General features: G+C 40.7%; 1 protein-coding gene across 6 annotated transcripts in view; it reads left to right on the top strand.

The window, feature by feature from the left end:
• The first annotated feature begins 3,713 nt into the window (after positions 1–3,713).
• Positions 3,714–15,597, top strand: part of LOC132836765 (uncharacterized) — a 179,964-nt gene continuing 168,080 nt past the window's right edge. For 5 of the 6 annotated variants that reach the window (XR_009647396.1, XM_060856216.1, XM_060856215.1 and 2 more), the window contains exons 1-2: positions 3,840–3,913; positions 4,272–5,149. Coding sequence is in view for 5 of the 6 variants with exons in the window: in XM_060856216.1 (XP_060712199.1) it covers positions 4,475–5,149 (675 nt within the window). In the remaining variant the exon portion in view is untranslated. Of the gene's footprint in view, positions 3,806–3,839; positions 3,914–4,271; positions 5,150–15,597 lie in introns of those variants that run through there. The other variant, XM_060856214.1, reaches the window with a different exon arrangement.

Here is a 15,597-nt window from a genome sequence, read left to right as displayed (position 1 = left end):
TACTACAAGCTTTCTTTAATGCAGTGATGAGTTGACACTTGATTAAATGATGAAAAATGTGTTGCTGGAAAAGCGCAGCAGGTCAGGCAGCATCCAAGGAGCAGGAGAATCGATGTTTTGGGCATAAGCCCTTTTCCAGCAACACATTTTTCAGCTCTGATCTCCAGCATCTGCAGTCCTCACTTTCTCCTACTTGATTAAATGATGTAGTGTGGTGAGCTTGCTTGCTCTAGAAGCTCTTGGAGTTTTTTGTTTGACTCTCCAAGAGTATTTGTGCTGCTGAAGTTCACAATACTGTTGGAAGGTTGTACTGCTCCAGAAGGAGTTCAGGAAAATTGAGAATGAAGTAATATTTGCTCTGCTGAATGAATTGTTTCTAATATTTTTGAAGTGAACAATGAAGTTTATTTTTCTTAACAAATTGTCTCCATTGCTGTCTTGCTGAAAGTCTTGAACTCGTTTCTAGGCTCCTCTTCACTTACTGAATGCAGCACAGCAATAAGTGCTGTATTTAGGTTAGACTTTAAACCAAAGCCATACCTGCTCCCCCTCATGGATGTAAAAGATTCTATTATTTTATTTTTGAAGAAGTTTAGGAGAGTTTTCTTTGTCCTGACCAATATTTATCTCTGAAACATACCAGAATACAACCTGCTGATTATTATGTGGTTGTTTGTGAGAACATTGTGTACAAAATAGTTGTGACATTCTCGACATTTCCAAGAAGTGGAAAAAAGCTTCAATGCTTTTTGGGTGCCCCAATGCCAAGGAAGTGCTATATAAATATAAGCCTTGCTTTCTAAATGGAATGATTTTTATGGATCTCCTGGGCCCGAGAGCTTGGTCCAATTCCAGGTTTTAATCCCCTCTCTCATGAATTAACTAAGGGTGGGAAAGGATCCAAAATCTCATCTCATCCAGTGATTTGCTGGAACGTGCACCTCTAGACAGAATTGAGCTTTGCTCGAGCCCCACTAGCCTTTATTTCTTTATTACTTCATGAGATGTGAACATCCCTGGAAAATCGTGCTTTTGTCCCCAAACAGAGTGTATTGCCAAACCATTTCAGAGGGTAGTTGAGTCGATGATGCTACATTGGTCAGGAGTCACAAATAGGCCAGACAGATCATTTCCTTCCCCAATGGTTATTTAGGAAGGTATTGACTTTTTTTTTCTCTTGGATTATGGTTTGATGGTAACCATTACTGAGAATAGCTTCACTGAGAAGCTTACTGAAAATAGCTTAAATTCCACTCACTGCTCGAATTTGAACCCATGAAATGTTGGCTTGAGCTTCTGGATTATTAACAATGACACTATCACTATGCCATCATTTCTGCCAGCACTTCTAAGGTGAATCAGCATTCAGTACTGATTTGTCAAAAAAAAGTATGACTACAAAAGTGTTAATTAGGAACACCTGGAGTGTTAAGCCAGTCTGAATTGTCTTGGAGAGGAGGTAATAAAAATTGTGTGTGGTGTAAGAATTATGCATTGCAGTGTCATCTGGAGATACTATTATGCAAAATGTACTGATAGAAAATAGAATAATGCTCCAGGTAAAGACTTAATATTGCATCTCAATTAACTTAATTAGCCAAATAAATTTTACTAAAATATATTTATTTTGCAATGCAAAAAACTGCTGTAGCACTTTTTTTATACCAAATTCAACTGTGGCAACCAATGTCATTTCATAGTCTCTCAACCACTATTCCAATGGAAAATAGCTCCTATCAAAATAAAAACATACACTATGAGGTACCTGTAATGATTTGAGCAGAAAAAAAAGTAAATGATTGTGTTTTACAACAGAGAAAAGATCTGTATTTTGCACAGTGTTATCCAAACATCCCAAAGTGACTCATAAGTAAACAAATTGAGATTTATTATTTGTTTCAATTTGGAATGTCATTTTACCAATTTAAAATATCAAGCTATGTTTGAATTGTTATATTTAATATAAATAATTTTATGTATTAATATTGACTTACAATCATTACTGATGAGTATTATTTCTCATTGCAGTTTTCCCAGTATTTGAACAATCGATATTGGTAGTTGCCATTTTCCAGGTCGATTGGTCAAAGTGAATGAACGTAATTTAGCCATTCTTACCATGTTGCATTCTGTGGAACACCATGTTGACTTGAGTTAGTTTACATTTAGGTAAATTCCTTGAATAAGAAAGGGATTAGAGGTAAGAGTGGAAATAGGATGAGGCTCATATAGTAAACTAATTTAGATGTGACTCAAATTCTGATTTCTCCAGCTATAAAAGCATAAATTTACTCATTTACAACATATCAATACTTTGCTGTAGCCATAACAGTGATATAGACAATGCTGAAGATTCGCTATTCGAAATATGCTTGAAGTTCCATTCAGTGATCAATATTAAGTCAAGATCTGCTTTTATTACATGGGATTCTGGTATTTATAAACTATTTAAAGGGATTTCATTCTTCAAAACATATAACTATGCTGGTTTATCATGATTGAAATAACATTTTCCTTTTACAGTGTGGGATTTAGTATTGCTCTTGGTATTTTGGAGCTTGAATTTTGTAGCTGTTCTGTGAAAAGCATGGAAAGTTAGTTAATTTCATTTCAACAGTGAATCTGCTTCTTCTGGAAGAGTACACAACTGGAAAATTACATTTGATCAGTAGGTGTGTTGTTTTAATTTTCTTTATCTTGTCCCCCCTCATTGGCATTTCTGTTGCTACAGGATCCTGGCAACAGGTATATATATATATATATAGAATTTTAACAGTAGTTTATAATCTGGTTCAGTAGTAGATAAATGAATTAGAAGTGCTTTACATAAGGAAAACATTCCAGCCTTTGTGATTTTCTGAAATCACTTAATCAGATGTGGTGGTAGAGGTGTGAAAATTAATGGTTTCTTTTAGGATCATTTGTATTTTCAATTAGATGTGTGGGAAAGGCTAGATAAGAGTTTAAGACTATTGACACCTCTTGGAGGTGAGAAGTTGAATAGTGAGCTGTCAGATTCAGTACTTTGCTGGCTTTGCGATCCAACATGTTCAGAAACAAGTTTGGAAAGAAAGACAGAAACTTAGCAGGTCTGGCAACAAATGTGCAGAGAAAAGTTAACATTCAAGTCTGGTGACTCTGATTAAGAGTTAGTGCTATTGCAATGAAATGGCACTAAGAACTGCAGTGGAGGAAGAGAAGGGAATAGGGGAAGGATTGGTAAGAACAGTGCATGAGTAAGGGAAGGTAAAAGTATCATCATGCATGAGGCAGGGAAAGGAATGCGATGCTTTAGTGGAAGGGAGGGAGAACCATACATGAGAAAGTGGAGGAGTGTATTGATTATGTAGTGAGGTATGCATTCCTGGGAGGGGGGCATGGGCAGATCGTGCAGGGAAAGAACGGAGGAGAACTATTCATTAGAGAACCGAACGTTGGATACAGACAGATGGTAAACATGTATTGGTGGAAGAAGAAGGCCATGTAATGGAAATGGGAGAAAGTGTGAAGATGCATGGGGTGGGGAGAAGGGAAAATGAAGGATGCGCATGGAGAGGCTGAAGGAGAACCATGTAATGGAAGTAGAGGAGAGGAGAGCAAGCTAATGTCTAGGGGGAGTACGAGGGCAGGCCACGGTCAGATCCACCACGTGGTGCTGAGGGGCGGTCACGTGGTGAGGGGCGGCTGCGTGTTCTTTAGAGGCCTGGAGTCGGGAACAGCGCCAGTGTACATCGCACCCGCCGGGACATGGGCAGTGCCCGCTTTTCCTTCTTTCTGAACAAGCGCGCACTCCGAGCACGCTGAGGTGAAGAGGCCGGGATAGTCACGGCACAGGGGAGCGGGGAGGGGGCCTGAAGCTCGGTCCGTGTTTGAAGCTGGCTGGCGGTGAAGAGCCTCACACAAAGCCCTAAGGGTGGGTGGCAAGAGGCGCTTTGTGTTCGAGTGCGGCCGCGGGTGGCCAGGCCCCAGGTTGAGGCTCGGGCCTCCCGCTCGGCGCGGATGCTGTTAACCGCAGGGGGAGGGGGGTCCCGGGGCCGCAATCACATGTCGGGCTCGGATCCGCGCCGCTCTCCCATTGTCCCCAGAGAAGCCAGGCTTCCATCCCCCACCCCCACCCCCACCATCCAACAGCGGGAAGGGGGAGGGGGAATGATGGAGACTCCGCTATGGTAAATGTTGCCGCCAGGGTCTGCATTTATTCCCCTCCTGTATTTTAATAGCAATTTCAAAATAATAATGAAAGGAATTGATTTAGTTCTCTTCGCTTTCAGGATGTCCTTGTCGAGCCGAGCCCGCAGCAGCCGCCTAACCCCCGGCGATGGCTGACAGCAGCGGAGAGCTGCAGGGCTTCTCTCTCGCTAATCCCATGGCCGGGCTTTGATCCGAGGAGGAGCAACCGCTTGCAAACCATTCCCCCCAGCACCACCACCACCACTTCTTCCTCCATACGCTCACTCAGGCACTCCAAGCCGCCATGGAACGAGCAGCTCCTCCAGCCATCAATCCCAGCCATGCCCACCGACTGGAGGGTAACATGATGAAATCCCCTCCCTCCTGTCTCAAGTCTGGCAACGTCAAGGTCTCCCTCAAGAAATGGAGCATTTGGGACAAATTTTATAACTTGGGCACCGAGATGAGGATGTCCAAACGTGGCAGGTTTATGTTCCCATACTGTGAATATTCTGTTTCTGGGCTGGATCCTGACAAGAACTACATCATGGCAATGGATATCTCTCCAGTAGACAACTACCGTTACCGTTATAATGGGTGCAAATGGCAGATCAATGGAAAGGCAACCCCACATGTGACTGGGAGACTTTACTTCCACCCAAATGGCAGTGTTTCTGGGAAAGAGTGGATGGTCAAGCCAGTGTCTTTTGCCAAAATGCGATTAACCAATTGTCCAACTGCAGAAGAAGGTAATGCAATCCTTCATTCCATGCATCGATATGTCCCCCAGTTGCACATCATTGTGGCTGATGGAATCATTGAGAAGTTAAACCTGAATGATCCTCGGGTCTACACATTTGTCTTTCAACAGACTGAATTCTTTGCTGTGACAAAGTATGAAAACAAATTTATCAGGCAGCTAAAACACTTCTATAATCCTTATGGTACTGCACTACGAGATGTAAAGACTTCAAAACAGGTAACTATGATGAATTGCAGATTTTTTTCAGAGAAGAAATTTACTGTATATATTATTATTAATAAAGATTGATAAAGGGTCTTGTGAGTAAGAGCCCATTTGGTTAACCATGTTGAATTAAGAACTCACGTCAACACCTACCTAACTTGCCACATATGTGCACAATATTTTGCTATGCATCTGGCAATGTTTGTGTTATTTAGCAATGTTAATATGACTGATTTGAGTGAATTCTGACTATATTGGAATTGTCTTCAAAAATGTAGTTACGCTTTGTGGATCTCTTTCCCCCCCCCCAATAGGCTATTGCCGAAAATACAGGATGTTGGCTGGTATGGAGGGAGGGTCTCATGAGGAAAGGCTGAGGAACTTGAAACTGTTTTCATTAGAGAGAAGAAGGTTAAGAGGTGACTTAATAGACGTATACAAGATGATCAGAGGATTAGATAGGGTGAACAGTGAGAGCCTTTTCCCTGGAATAGTGATGGCTGGCATGAGAGGACATAGCTTTAAATTAAGGGGTGATAGATATAGGACAGATGTCTGAGGTAGGTTCTTTACTCAGACAGTAGTAAGGGCATTCTGGATCAGTGGTGCTGGAAGAGCACAGCAGTTCAGGCAGCATCGAACGAGCAGCGAAATTGACGTTTCGGGCAAAAGCCCTTCATCAGGAATAAAGGCAGTGAGCTGGAAGCATGGAGAGATAAGCTAGAGGAGAGTGGGGTGGGGAGAGAGTAGTATAGAGTACAATGGATGAGTGGGGGAGGAGATGAAGGTGAGGGTGAGGGTGGATAGGTGGAAAAGAAGATAGGCAGGTTAGACAAGTCATGGGGAGAGTGCTGAACTCGAAGTTTGAAACTAGGATGAGGTGGGGGAAAGGAGAAATGAGGACGCTGTTGAAGTCCACATTGATACCCTGGGGTTGAAGTGTTCCGAGGTGGAAGATGAGGCGTTCTTCCTCCAGGCATCTGGTGGTGAGGGAGTGGCGGTGAAGGAGGCCCAGGACCTCCGTGTCCTCGGCAGAGTGGGAGGGCGAGTTGAAATGTTGGGCTACAGGGCGGTGTGGCTGATTGGTGCGGGTATCTCAGAGATGTTCCCTAAAGCGCGCTGCTAGGAGGTGCCCAGTCTCCCCAATGTAGAGGAGACCGCAAAGGGAGCAACGGATACAATAAATGATATTAGTGGATGTGCAGGTAAAACTTTGATGGATGTGGAAGGCTCCTTTAGGGCCTAGGATAGAGGTGAGGAGAAGGTATGGGCACAGGTTTTACAGTTCCTGCGGTGGCAGGGGAAAGTGCCAGGATGGGAGGGTGGTTCGTTGGGGGGCGTGGACCTGACCAGGTAGTCACGGAGGGAACAGTCTTTGCAATGCCCTGCCTGCAACGGTAGCAGACTTGCCAATAATATGGGTATTTACATGATCATTGGATAAGCACATGGATGATAATGGAATAGTGTGGGTTCAATGGACTTTAGATTGGTTTCACAGGTTGAGAGCCAAAGTGCCTGTACTGCGCTGTAATGTTCTATGATCTATATTCTAATTGCTGGAATATAATCCACATTGTGACTTTACCTAGTTTTCAAATAGCTTTGATGTTTGACTGTTATAAAATTATTTGTGGAACCGTTCTACATTCATGGAAAACTGAAGGAAACTTTGGATTAAATTTTCCCAATATTAATAGTATGAAATAGGAGCAGAATTAGTCCACTCAGCCCAGTTTATCCTGTTTCATCTTTGGAATTTGGGTGAATTTATGGTTTGGATTGCACATTTCCATCTACCCCTGATAACCATTGATTCCTTTGCATATCAGAAGTCTATTTACTATTTCCTTTTTTAAAAAAAATTGTATGTGGAGAGGGCACAGTCACAGAATTCTAAAGTTGCATAAGCCACTGAGAAAGAAGAATTCTCATCTCTATCCAAAAAAAAAGCTCACTCCCTAGCTTAAAACAGTGCTTCTTCATTCTGGATTCATGTGCAAGAGAAAAGCATCATCTCCACATCCACCTTGTCAACAATCTTGTACATTTTCAGTCAAGTCACTCTTCACTCTAAAGTAGAAATAAGCCCAGTCTGTCCCCATTGTACCCATAAGGCAACCTGCTTATTCCAGATACCAATTTAGTAAAGCTAGTGAGTTTTAAGAAGATTTATAGCTCAGGTTGAGGTTCTGGGTGTAAGTTTGCTTGCTGAGCTGGAAGGTTCATTTTCAAACGTTTCGTCACCATACTAGGTAACATCTTCGGTGAGCTTTACACCCATTTAGTAAAGCTCCTCTGAATCACTGCCAACATGTTTACACCATCCCTTAAATAAGGAGGTCAAAACTGCATACACTATTTGCCAATGTCCATCTTTACTTTATGTTTAACTTCTCACATAATAAAGGAATGGCATTCCATTAGCCTCTTTTAACTGTTTGCTGTACCTGTATACTAATTTCATGTGATTTGTACACTGGACCTCTGCACCTTAGAATTCTGCAGTCCTTTTAGGTAAAACCTTTTATTCTTACTGCCAAATGAACAATTATACATGTTTCTTCTGATAGATGTTTGCCTACTTATTCAACCTTTTTAAAATCTTCCTGCAACCTCCTTGTTTCTTCTTCATAATACATGTAGTATTATCTGCAAATTTATCTATAATGCCTTTGTTTCCATCATCCAAATCATCAATATAATTATAAAATACTGAGACCCCAATACAAATCTCAGTGGAACTCTACTCGTCATATCGTGCCAATCAGAAAAGGACCCATTTATGAATATTTCCTGTTTTCTGCCTACCAGCCAATCTTCTATCCACACTAAAATGTTAGGTCCTACACAGTGTCCTTCTACTTGAGCAGTAACCCTTTATGGATCCTTGTCAAATGCCTTCTGAAAACCCAAGTACAGTATGTGAATGAGCTACCTCCACTCCACTGCACATGTTACTTCTTTGATGTTTTGCTTGTTCAATAGCTGTCAACACACATTGTTGTCTTTGTCAAATCTTCAAGTCTTCTACAAAATGAAGAACTGCAGTTGCTGGTGATCTGAAACATAAACAGAATTTGCTGGTGAAACTCGGCAGGCTGGCAGCATCTGTGGGAAGAAGGCAGTTTCAAGTCTGATGACTCTTCACCTGAACAGTTTTGATGAGTCACCAGACTCCATGTTAACTCTGCTTTCTTCTCACAGTTGCTGCCAGACTTACTGAGTTTCTGTTTTTGTTTCATTAGGTCTTCTACCTTGGTATGGCCCTTGGTTTTTCTATATTAGGTCCAAGGTCCACAGTCCACAGATTTAAGTGACTGCTCATTGCATACATATATCACCTGATCTAGCTGGATCACATCAAGCAGCAATGAGTCCTGCAAAAGTTTGCACAGCAGTTAGGTGCATTAGGATAATTACTGGCTGCCTTTTCTTTATTACCAATTGCATTCTTAAATCCTCCTCACTTCCGTATTCCATCCAACCTTCCAATAATGAGTATCTCTTGAAGTGACTTGACTTGTCTCTGCACCACTGTACCTCGAGAGTCTATCCTTCTTCATCTCTTATGTCTGAATATGGATTGGAAGGGTTTAGAGAGATATGGGCCAAATAGGACTAGATTTATTTAGGGTATCTAGTCGGCATGGACGAGTTAGACTGAGGGTCTGTTTCCAAGCTGTACGGCTTTGTGACTCTGTGATGTCAGATTTTACCTGAGTTGGTTGTGATGTCCTGTGGTGTTATCCTCACTAACCACTGAGTTAGATGAAGTATTGAATTGTTCAGTATTTCTTGCTAAGTATGCAGACGTATTCCATGTATCGTGCCCAAGTTTCTGTCCATAATCTGGGTCCAAGATGCTCACAAATGGTCAATCAGCCTCTGAGATTTGAACTTTCTGGAGAATGTTCGTACATCATCTTGTGTCAGGGCATCTGCAGAACCTTGGTGTGCATCTCCCAATGTACGTCTCACTTCTGATAAGCTTCATACCCTCTTCACTATAAGGACTGTTTACTTCCACCTATATCCATTTTGCTAATTAACCTGTTCAGAGATGTTGTTACCAGCTCTGGAGCAGGTTGGACTTGATTCTGGTTCGAGGATCGGGACACTACCACTGCACCACAAGAGGGTCCTTACTTCCACTTCTGTGATGTTTGCCTCCACCCCTACTTAAGCCCATGTGTTGCTTTACTTGCCTGCAATTCTGAGGATTCAATTGTTCTCCTGGACAGCCTTCCATCTTCCAAAGCTGCTGATGTAGATTTTTAAGCAGTGCTTCAAAGGGTAATCTTCCAGATGTCACAATTCAATTTGGCAGTGTGTGTCACTGATCTATTCCACAAGCTGTTATAATGTTTAACTATCCAATTAATGCTTAATGACACAATTAAACAAAGTTTACCTGACAAATTGCTGTTTAGGACAAAAGTAATTCACATCAGGAAATTAGTCATGAACAGGAAAATAATTTTATTATATGGAGACTTACCCTTTAAGAGGCAGTAAGTTTGTAATCCATATTTTGTCACTATACAACTTAAGCTATAACCTTTTAAAACCTTGAGCACATGAACCAAAAAAGAAAGGTGGTCTGACACGCACTATGGATGGAAAAGGTATAGCCCCGGAAACAAAGTTCAGAAAAAAACTGAAAGAACTCAAAATCGGAGTCAGTTCTAAAGAAGGGTCACTGGACCTGAAACATCTAACTCTGATTCCTTTCCACAGATCATGCCAGACCTGGTGAGTTTTTTTTTCAGTGATTACTGTTTTTGTTTCTATAGTTCCCAAGTATAGATTTCAAGAGTAGGGTGAATTATTTCTCAACCTTTTGATTTTTCTTAAGCGACGTTGCAATGTTTGTGCAGTGATGAACAATTTTCAATTCAGTAGTCGGCCAGGCGGAACTAGGTATCAGTGTTCTTTTAGAATCTCCAGGTTTTTGTCTTTTTGCTGTCAGATATAGTGAGAGCTGTTTCCTGTTTACAGGCTTCTGAGTGACTGAGTGCACTGTTCTCTGATCTGTAACAATCTGCAGCTGGACCAATCTGAAGCTGTCGTTAAACAATATTTTCTTAAGTTAGTCTTATTGTGCCACTCTGTCAGTATCCCCTTCAGTGCTCCAAAAAGTAGTGTAGTCTCGTATCACTGAAATGTACACTTATCGTCCCACTTGATCTACAAGTTACAGAAAAAGACCCAGTTGTCATACCTTTTAGCCATTAAGCACTGTCCAACTTCCATTGTCCATTTTGTAGACCAAATGAGAAAAAGTCATCCCTTACTCAGACCTGTTGGGCTCAGTTAGATAATTACCTGTCCACTAATGGTGGAGCTGTTTTATTTGTGAAAAATGTTTCTGGAACCAATTGTTACTCGGTCTTAAATTTAGATACAGAAAAACATTACAAGCATGTACCTCATTCAGCCACGCCACAGTTACAGTAAGTATCAATCTGCATGAACATAACATTGGAACAGGAATAGGCCATTCAGCCCCTCAAGTAGATTCCATCTGTGGCCTAACTCCATATATCTTCTTGGCCGACATCTCTTAATATCTTTGCAAAAATTTATTTATCTCAGATTTTAAATTAACAACTGATCCAACTGCTTGTGTAAGGGAATTCCAAACATCTACCACCCTTTGTATGTAGAAGCGCTTCCCAACATTGCTCCTGAATAATCTGGCCCTAATTCTCAGACTCTGTCCCCTAGTCCTAGAATCCCCAACCAGTGGAAATAGTTTATCTTTACCTACCCTGTCTTTTCTTGAAGACTTCAATCAGGTCATCGCTTAACTTTCTAAATTCTAGAAAAAACAGGGCTGATTGCTCTTCACAACTTAACCCGAAGTCTAGGTGTCATTCTTGTAAATCTGTTATACTCCTCCAAGGCCAACATATCCTTCCTACGGTGTGGTGCACGGATCTACTCACTGTACTCCATGTGGCATCTTTTTAATGTATAACTGCAGCATAACATCTGCATCCTTGTACTCCAATCCTCTAGATATAAAGACCAACATTGATTATTTTCTGCACTTATTCGTGTCTTTTTAAAGATCTATGCACCTGAACCCCATAGTCACTTTTGACGTTATACTTTATTCTATCTAGAAAGTACCCTCATCTATCCTTTTTTCAATCCAAAATGGATAACATCATACTTGTTAACATTGAACTCCAACTGCCACAGTTTTGCCCAGTCATTTAGTCTATTTTATATTATAATTTTGTTATTAATGTTGCCTAACATTTGTGAGATCAGTAAATTTTGATATATGACCTCGTACGTCATTATCCAAGTCGCTAATGAAAAACGTGAATAATTGAAGGCCTAAGACAAATCTTTGTGGGACACCACTAGTTATATCCTGTCAATTTGAGTACCTACAATAGAGTTCTTTCTATCATATGCTGTGCAACTGATTTCCCAACCATGTCAGTAATTAAGACCCATGCATGGCCATCACACCCAGAAGTAGGGATGCTACAACTGAAGCCAAGACCCTCTTTGAAATGTCTCTTTATAGGTAACACGTGCTATGACACCCCTTCTTGGTAGGTGGGATTGGAACCTGGGCCTTTTATCCAGAGATTGACACACTGCCCGGAGACCTTACCTCTAACTCCATCTAAGTCAATGCAATTCATACAAAAGTATCTGAATAATTGCTATTGGTGATACTTTAATAGCCATAGAATTGAAGTGCAGATATCTTGGAGGACTGTCGGGCTGAAGCAGATTTCTAAAATAGAGTGGAATGAAGCCTTGGAGAGAATTGACAACTAGAATGAGCATAGACTTGGCTTCACTGGCAGCCTGTGTTTTGTGAGGGCAAGGATAAGTGAGCTGCAATTGGGCCACAGAATTTTGCCAACCTTACAGGATGGTTATGGGCACAGGAGTGTTGGTGTTGCGGGGAATTAGAATGTTGGAGACTAGCCAGGAGTACATGGCTATAGTCAAGTCTAAAGTGAGCAAAGGCAAAACTGAGGTTTACAGCAGCTCATGGGTTGAGACAGCAGCAAGATTTGGTGATATTATAGAAGTGAAATAAGCAAACTTGGAACAATGTAAAAGATTCGAAGTTCACCTCTGAATCAAGTGTTGTCACTCGGTTGCAAATGGACTGCTTTAGTATTAGAAGCAGCAAAACAGAAATTGCTGGAGAAGCCCAGCAGGTCTGGTGACGTCTATGGAGAGAAAGCAGAGTTGACATTTCAACTCTGATTCTAAAATGGTACATTGAGAGTAGCATAGATCTTGCAGCTTGTCCTGAGAGTCAGACTTATTTCTAGATTTACTTTTACATTTCTTACAGTTCTTACCTTTCAGTCAAATTAGATTTTTATTTTGATTTATTATTTCTTTTTGTCAAATGCAAAAAAAAACCAACAAAAAATGTGGTGCTGGAAAGGCACAGCAGGTCAGGCAGCATCCAAGGAGCAGGACGTTTCAGGCATAAGCCCTTTATCAAGAATCTGATTCTCCTGCTGCTCGAATGCTGCCTGACCTGCTGTGTCTTTCCAGCACCACACTTTTGATTCTGATGACCATCATCTGCAGACTCGCTTTCTCCTAAAAAAAAATCCAAAAGTGCATGATTTTTTTCAACCGTGTTCTGTTAATGAACTGTATGTAGAAGCAAATTACTGAAGGTGCTGGAATCTGTATTGAAAGCACAAAAATCACAAAGATCACAGTGGGTCCAGTAGCAACCATGGGAAGAAAGCAAGCTAACATTTAGGGTGAAGATGACTCTTCATCAGAGCTCTGGAAATCTCAACATTAGTTTGTTTTCCCTCCATGGATGCTGCTTTGACCCACTGTGATCTCCAGTATTTTTAGTTTTCGGTTCTGTTAATGAACCTTTTGATTCAGAATCTTTTTTGATTTTAACGGAAAGACAAACACGTGATGGCTTGGTTTTCTTTCTTTAAAATTCTAAGCATAAAAGAATGATTTATTTTTAATAGCACTAAAGAGATTTGTTTTTTAAATTGTGGAGAAGAGTTTTTTCCTAAACAGTTTTGTTTAGGGAGGTTCTGGAGAGGTCTACACATAGATAGCTCTGGAGTGAGTTTTTGTTTTAATCAGAAGATTGAAAGTTGTTTGTTAGATCACTTGAGTAGGATTTTTAAAAAATGATTTGTTCAGTTAAGTGTTTGATTTTATTTAAGATCTTTTTTAATTTCTTGTTTGTATGCTTACTACTAACTCTTAAGATAAAGATAGTTACTTTATTTTATATATAAGGTGCTATGGTAAATTGCTTCTTTTTAGGCTTAATTTCATTGAGAGCATGGAGGAGATGCAGAGTTAGATGGCTAGTAGATTTAGAAAAGTGATTACATAGGAGGATCACTCAGACGGGTGACTGTCAGGAAAAGTAAGAAGGTAGATCAGAAGTCTCTTGTGGCTATTCCTGTCTCAAACGGATACTTAGTTTTGAGTAGTGTTGAAAAGGATAGTTAAAAGAGACAGTCAGATCTTCGGCACTATGAATGACTCTTAAGTTAGGCAGAGTTTGACAGAGTTTGAAAGAATAATTGTTGTAGGAGACTTGCCTGTCAACGGCACAGGCAGGAGACTGTAGCATTTGAGCATGAATCTGGGATAGTATGTTACTTTCCTGATGACAGAACTCAAGATGTTTCAAAACATCTGCAGCGTATTATTAAAGGGGCGAGTGTGAAGCCAGAAGTTATTGTACACATTGGGAGGAATGACATGGTTAGGGAAAAGATTAAGGCTTTACAGAGTGTATATAAGAGGTTAGTTAGAAGATTACTAACTTTGAGGCTCCGTTTGTTAATCTCTGGTTTACTCCCAGTGCCAAGCTCAAATTAAAGAAAGAATAAAAGGATAAAGGAAGAAATCAATGGCTGAAGAGATGATGTAATGTTCAGGAATTCAGGTTCTTGGGCCATTGGGATCTTTTCAGCGGTAGAAAAGACCTGTTTTAAAAAAAGACAAGTTTGGCTTGTACTGTGAAGAGACCACTATACTAGCTGGAAGATTTGCTCATTCTATTAAAGGAGACCGTAAACATTTAGAGGGACCCTACGTAGCGCAGTAGATGGAAAGATGGATGAGGATGGTTTTGAATCTGAACTAGGCAAATTAATTGGAAAAAGCAAACAAGACTAAGTCCGAGTGCAAAGTAACTCTGAAGAATTAAACTATTTCAATGAAGGGTCTTAAGGTAAGGTTGATGAACTCAATGCATGTTTGGGAACATGCATTTGGGACGTCATAGTTATTATAGACATTTGGCTGAAGGATGGACAGGACTGGCAGCTCAATGTCTCAGTTTCATATGCTTCAGAAAGAATAGAATAAGACGCAAAAGAGGGGGAGTGGCTTTTTGATTAAGGAAAATATCACTGCTGTAACTAGAGAAGGTATTTCTAAAAACATGTGCAAAGAAAATGAGTTGAAATTAGAAATTAAAAAAAGGACTGATCACCTTGATGGGATTGTACTATAGATTCCTGCACTCCCATCCAAATAATCAGAGCAAAATTGAGAAATAAATATGTAGAGAGATCTCAGAAAAATGCAAGAATAATGTTGTAATAGTAGATGATTGTAATTTTTCAAGCATTGACTGGGCCACCATGGTGTTGAATTTGTTAAATGTGTTCAAGAAATGTTTCTTAATCAAGATGGAAATGTTCCTATTAGAGAAGGAGCAAAACGTGACCTTCACTTGGGTAATAAGACAAGGCAAGTGACTGAAGTAATAGTAGGAAAATATTTTTGGTCAAGTGATCATAATTGTTAAGAACACTTAAAGTTCTTAATTGAGACAAGAACTTTTTAAAGTTTGATTGGAGTAGATTACTTACAGTGTGGAAACAGGCCCTTTGGCCCTACAAGTCCACACCGACCTGCCGAAGCGCAACCCACCCATACCCCTACATTTACCCCTTTTCTAACACTACGGGCAATTTAGCATGGCCAATTCACCTGGCCTGCACATCTTTGGACTGTGGGAGGAAACCGGAGCACCCGGAGGAAACCCACGCAGACACGGGGAGAACGTGCAAACTCCACACAGTCAGTCGCCTGAGGCGGGAATTGAACCCGGGTCTCTGGCGCTGTGAGGCAGCAGTGCTAACCACTGTGCCACCGTGCCGCTCGTAAAGGAATGTCTGCTAAGTGGGACACTTTCAAAAGAGTGATAATGAGAGTTCAGAGAACAATAGATGACTAAAGATATTGAGGTTGGAGTCAAGAATAAAAATAAATCATTTATTTGCGATAGACAGTGAGGTTCAAATGAATCTCTTGAACAGTATAAAGAGTGTTGGAACATTCCTAAGAGGGAAATCAGGAAGGCAAGAAGAGGATATGAGATAGCCTTGGCAAAAAAGGTTAAGGATAATCTAGGGGTTTTACAAGTATATCGAGAGCAAGAGAGCAACTAGAGAGAGATT

Source organism: Hemiscyllium ocellatum, chromosome 47 (assembly GCF_020745735.1).
Source record: "Hemiscyllium ocellatum isolate sHemOce1 chromosome 47, sHemOce1.pat.X.cur, whole genome shotgun sequence".
Classification (NCBI taxonomy): domain Eukaryota; kingdom Metazoa; phylum Chordata; class Chondrichthyes; order Orectolobiformes; family Hemiscylliidae; genus Hemiscyllium; species Hemiscyllium ocellatum.
The sequence above is the reverse complement of the archived record's forward strand: the minus strand, read 5'-3'. Positions and strand labels throughout refer to the sequence as shown.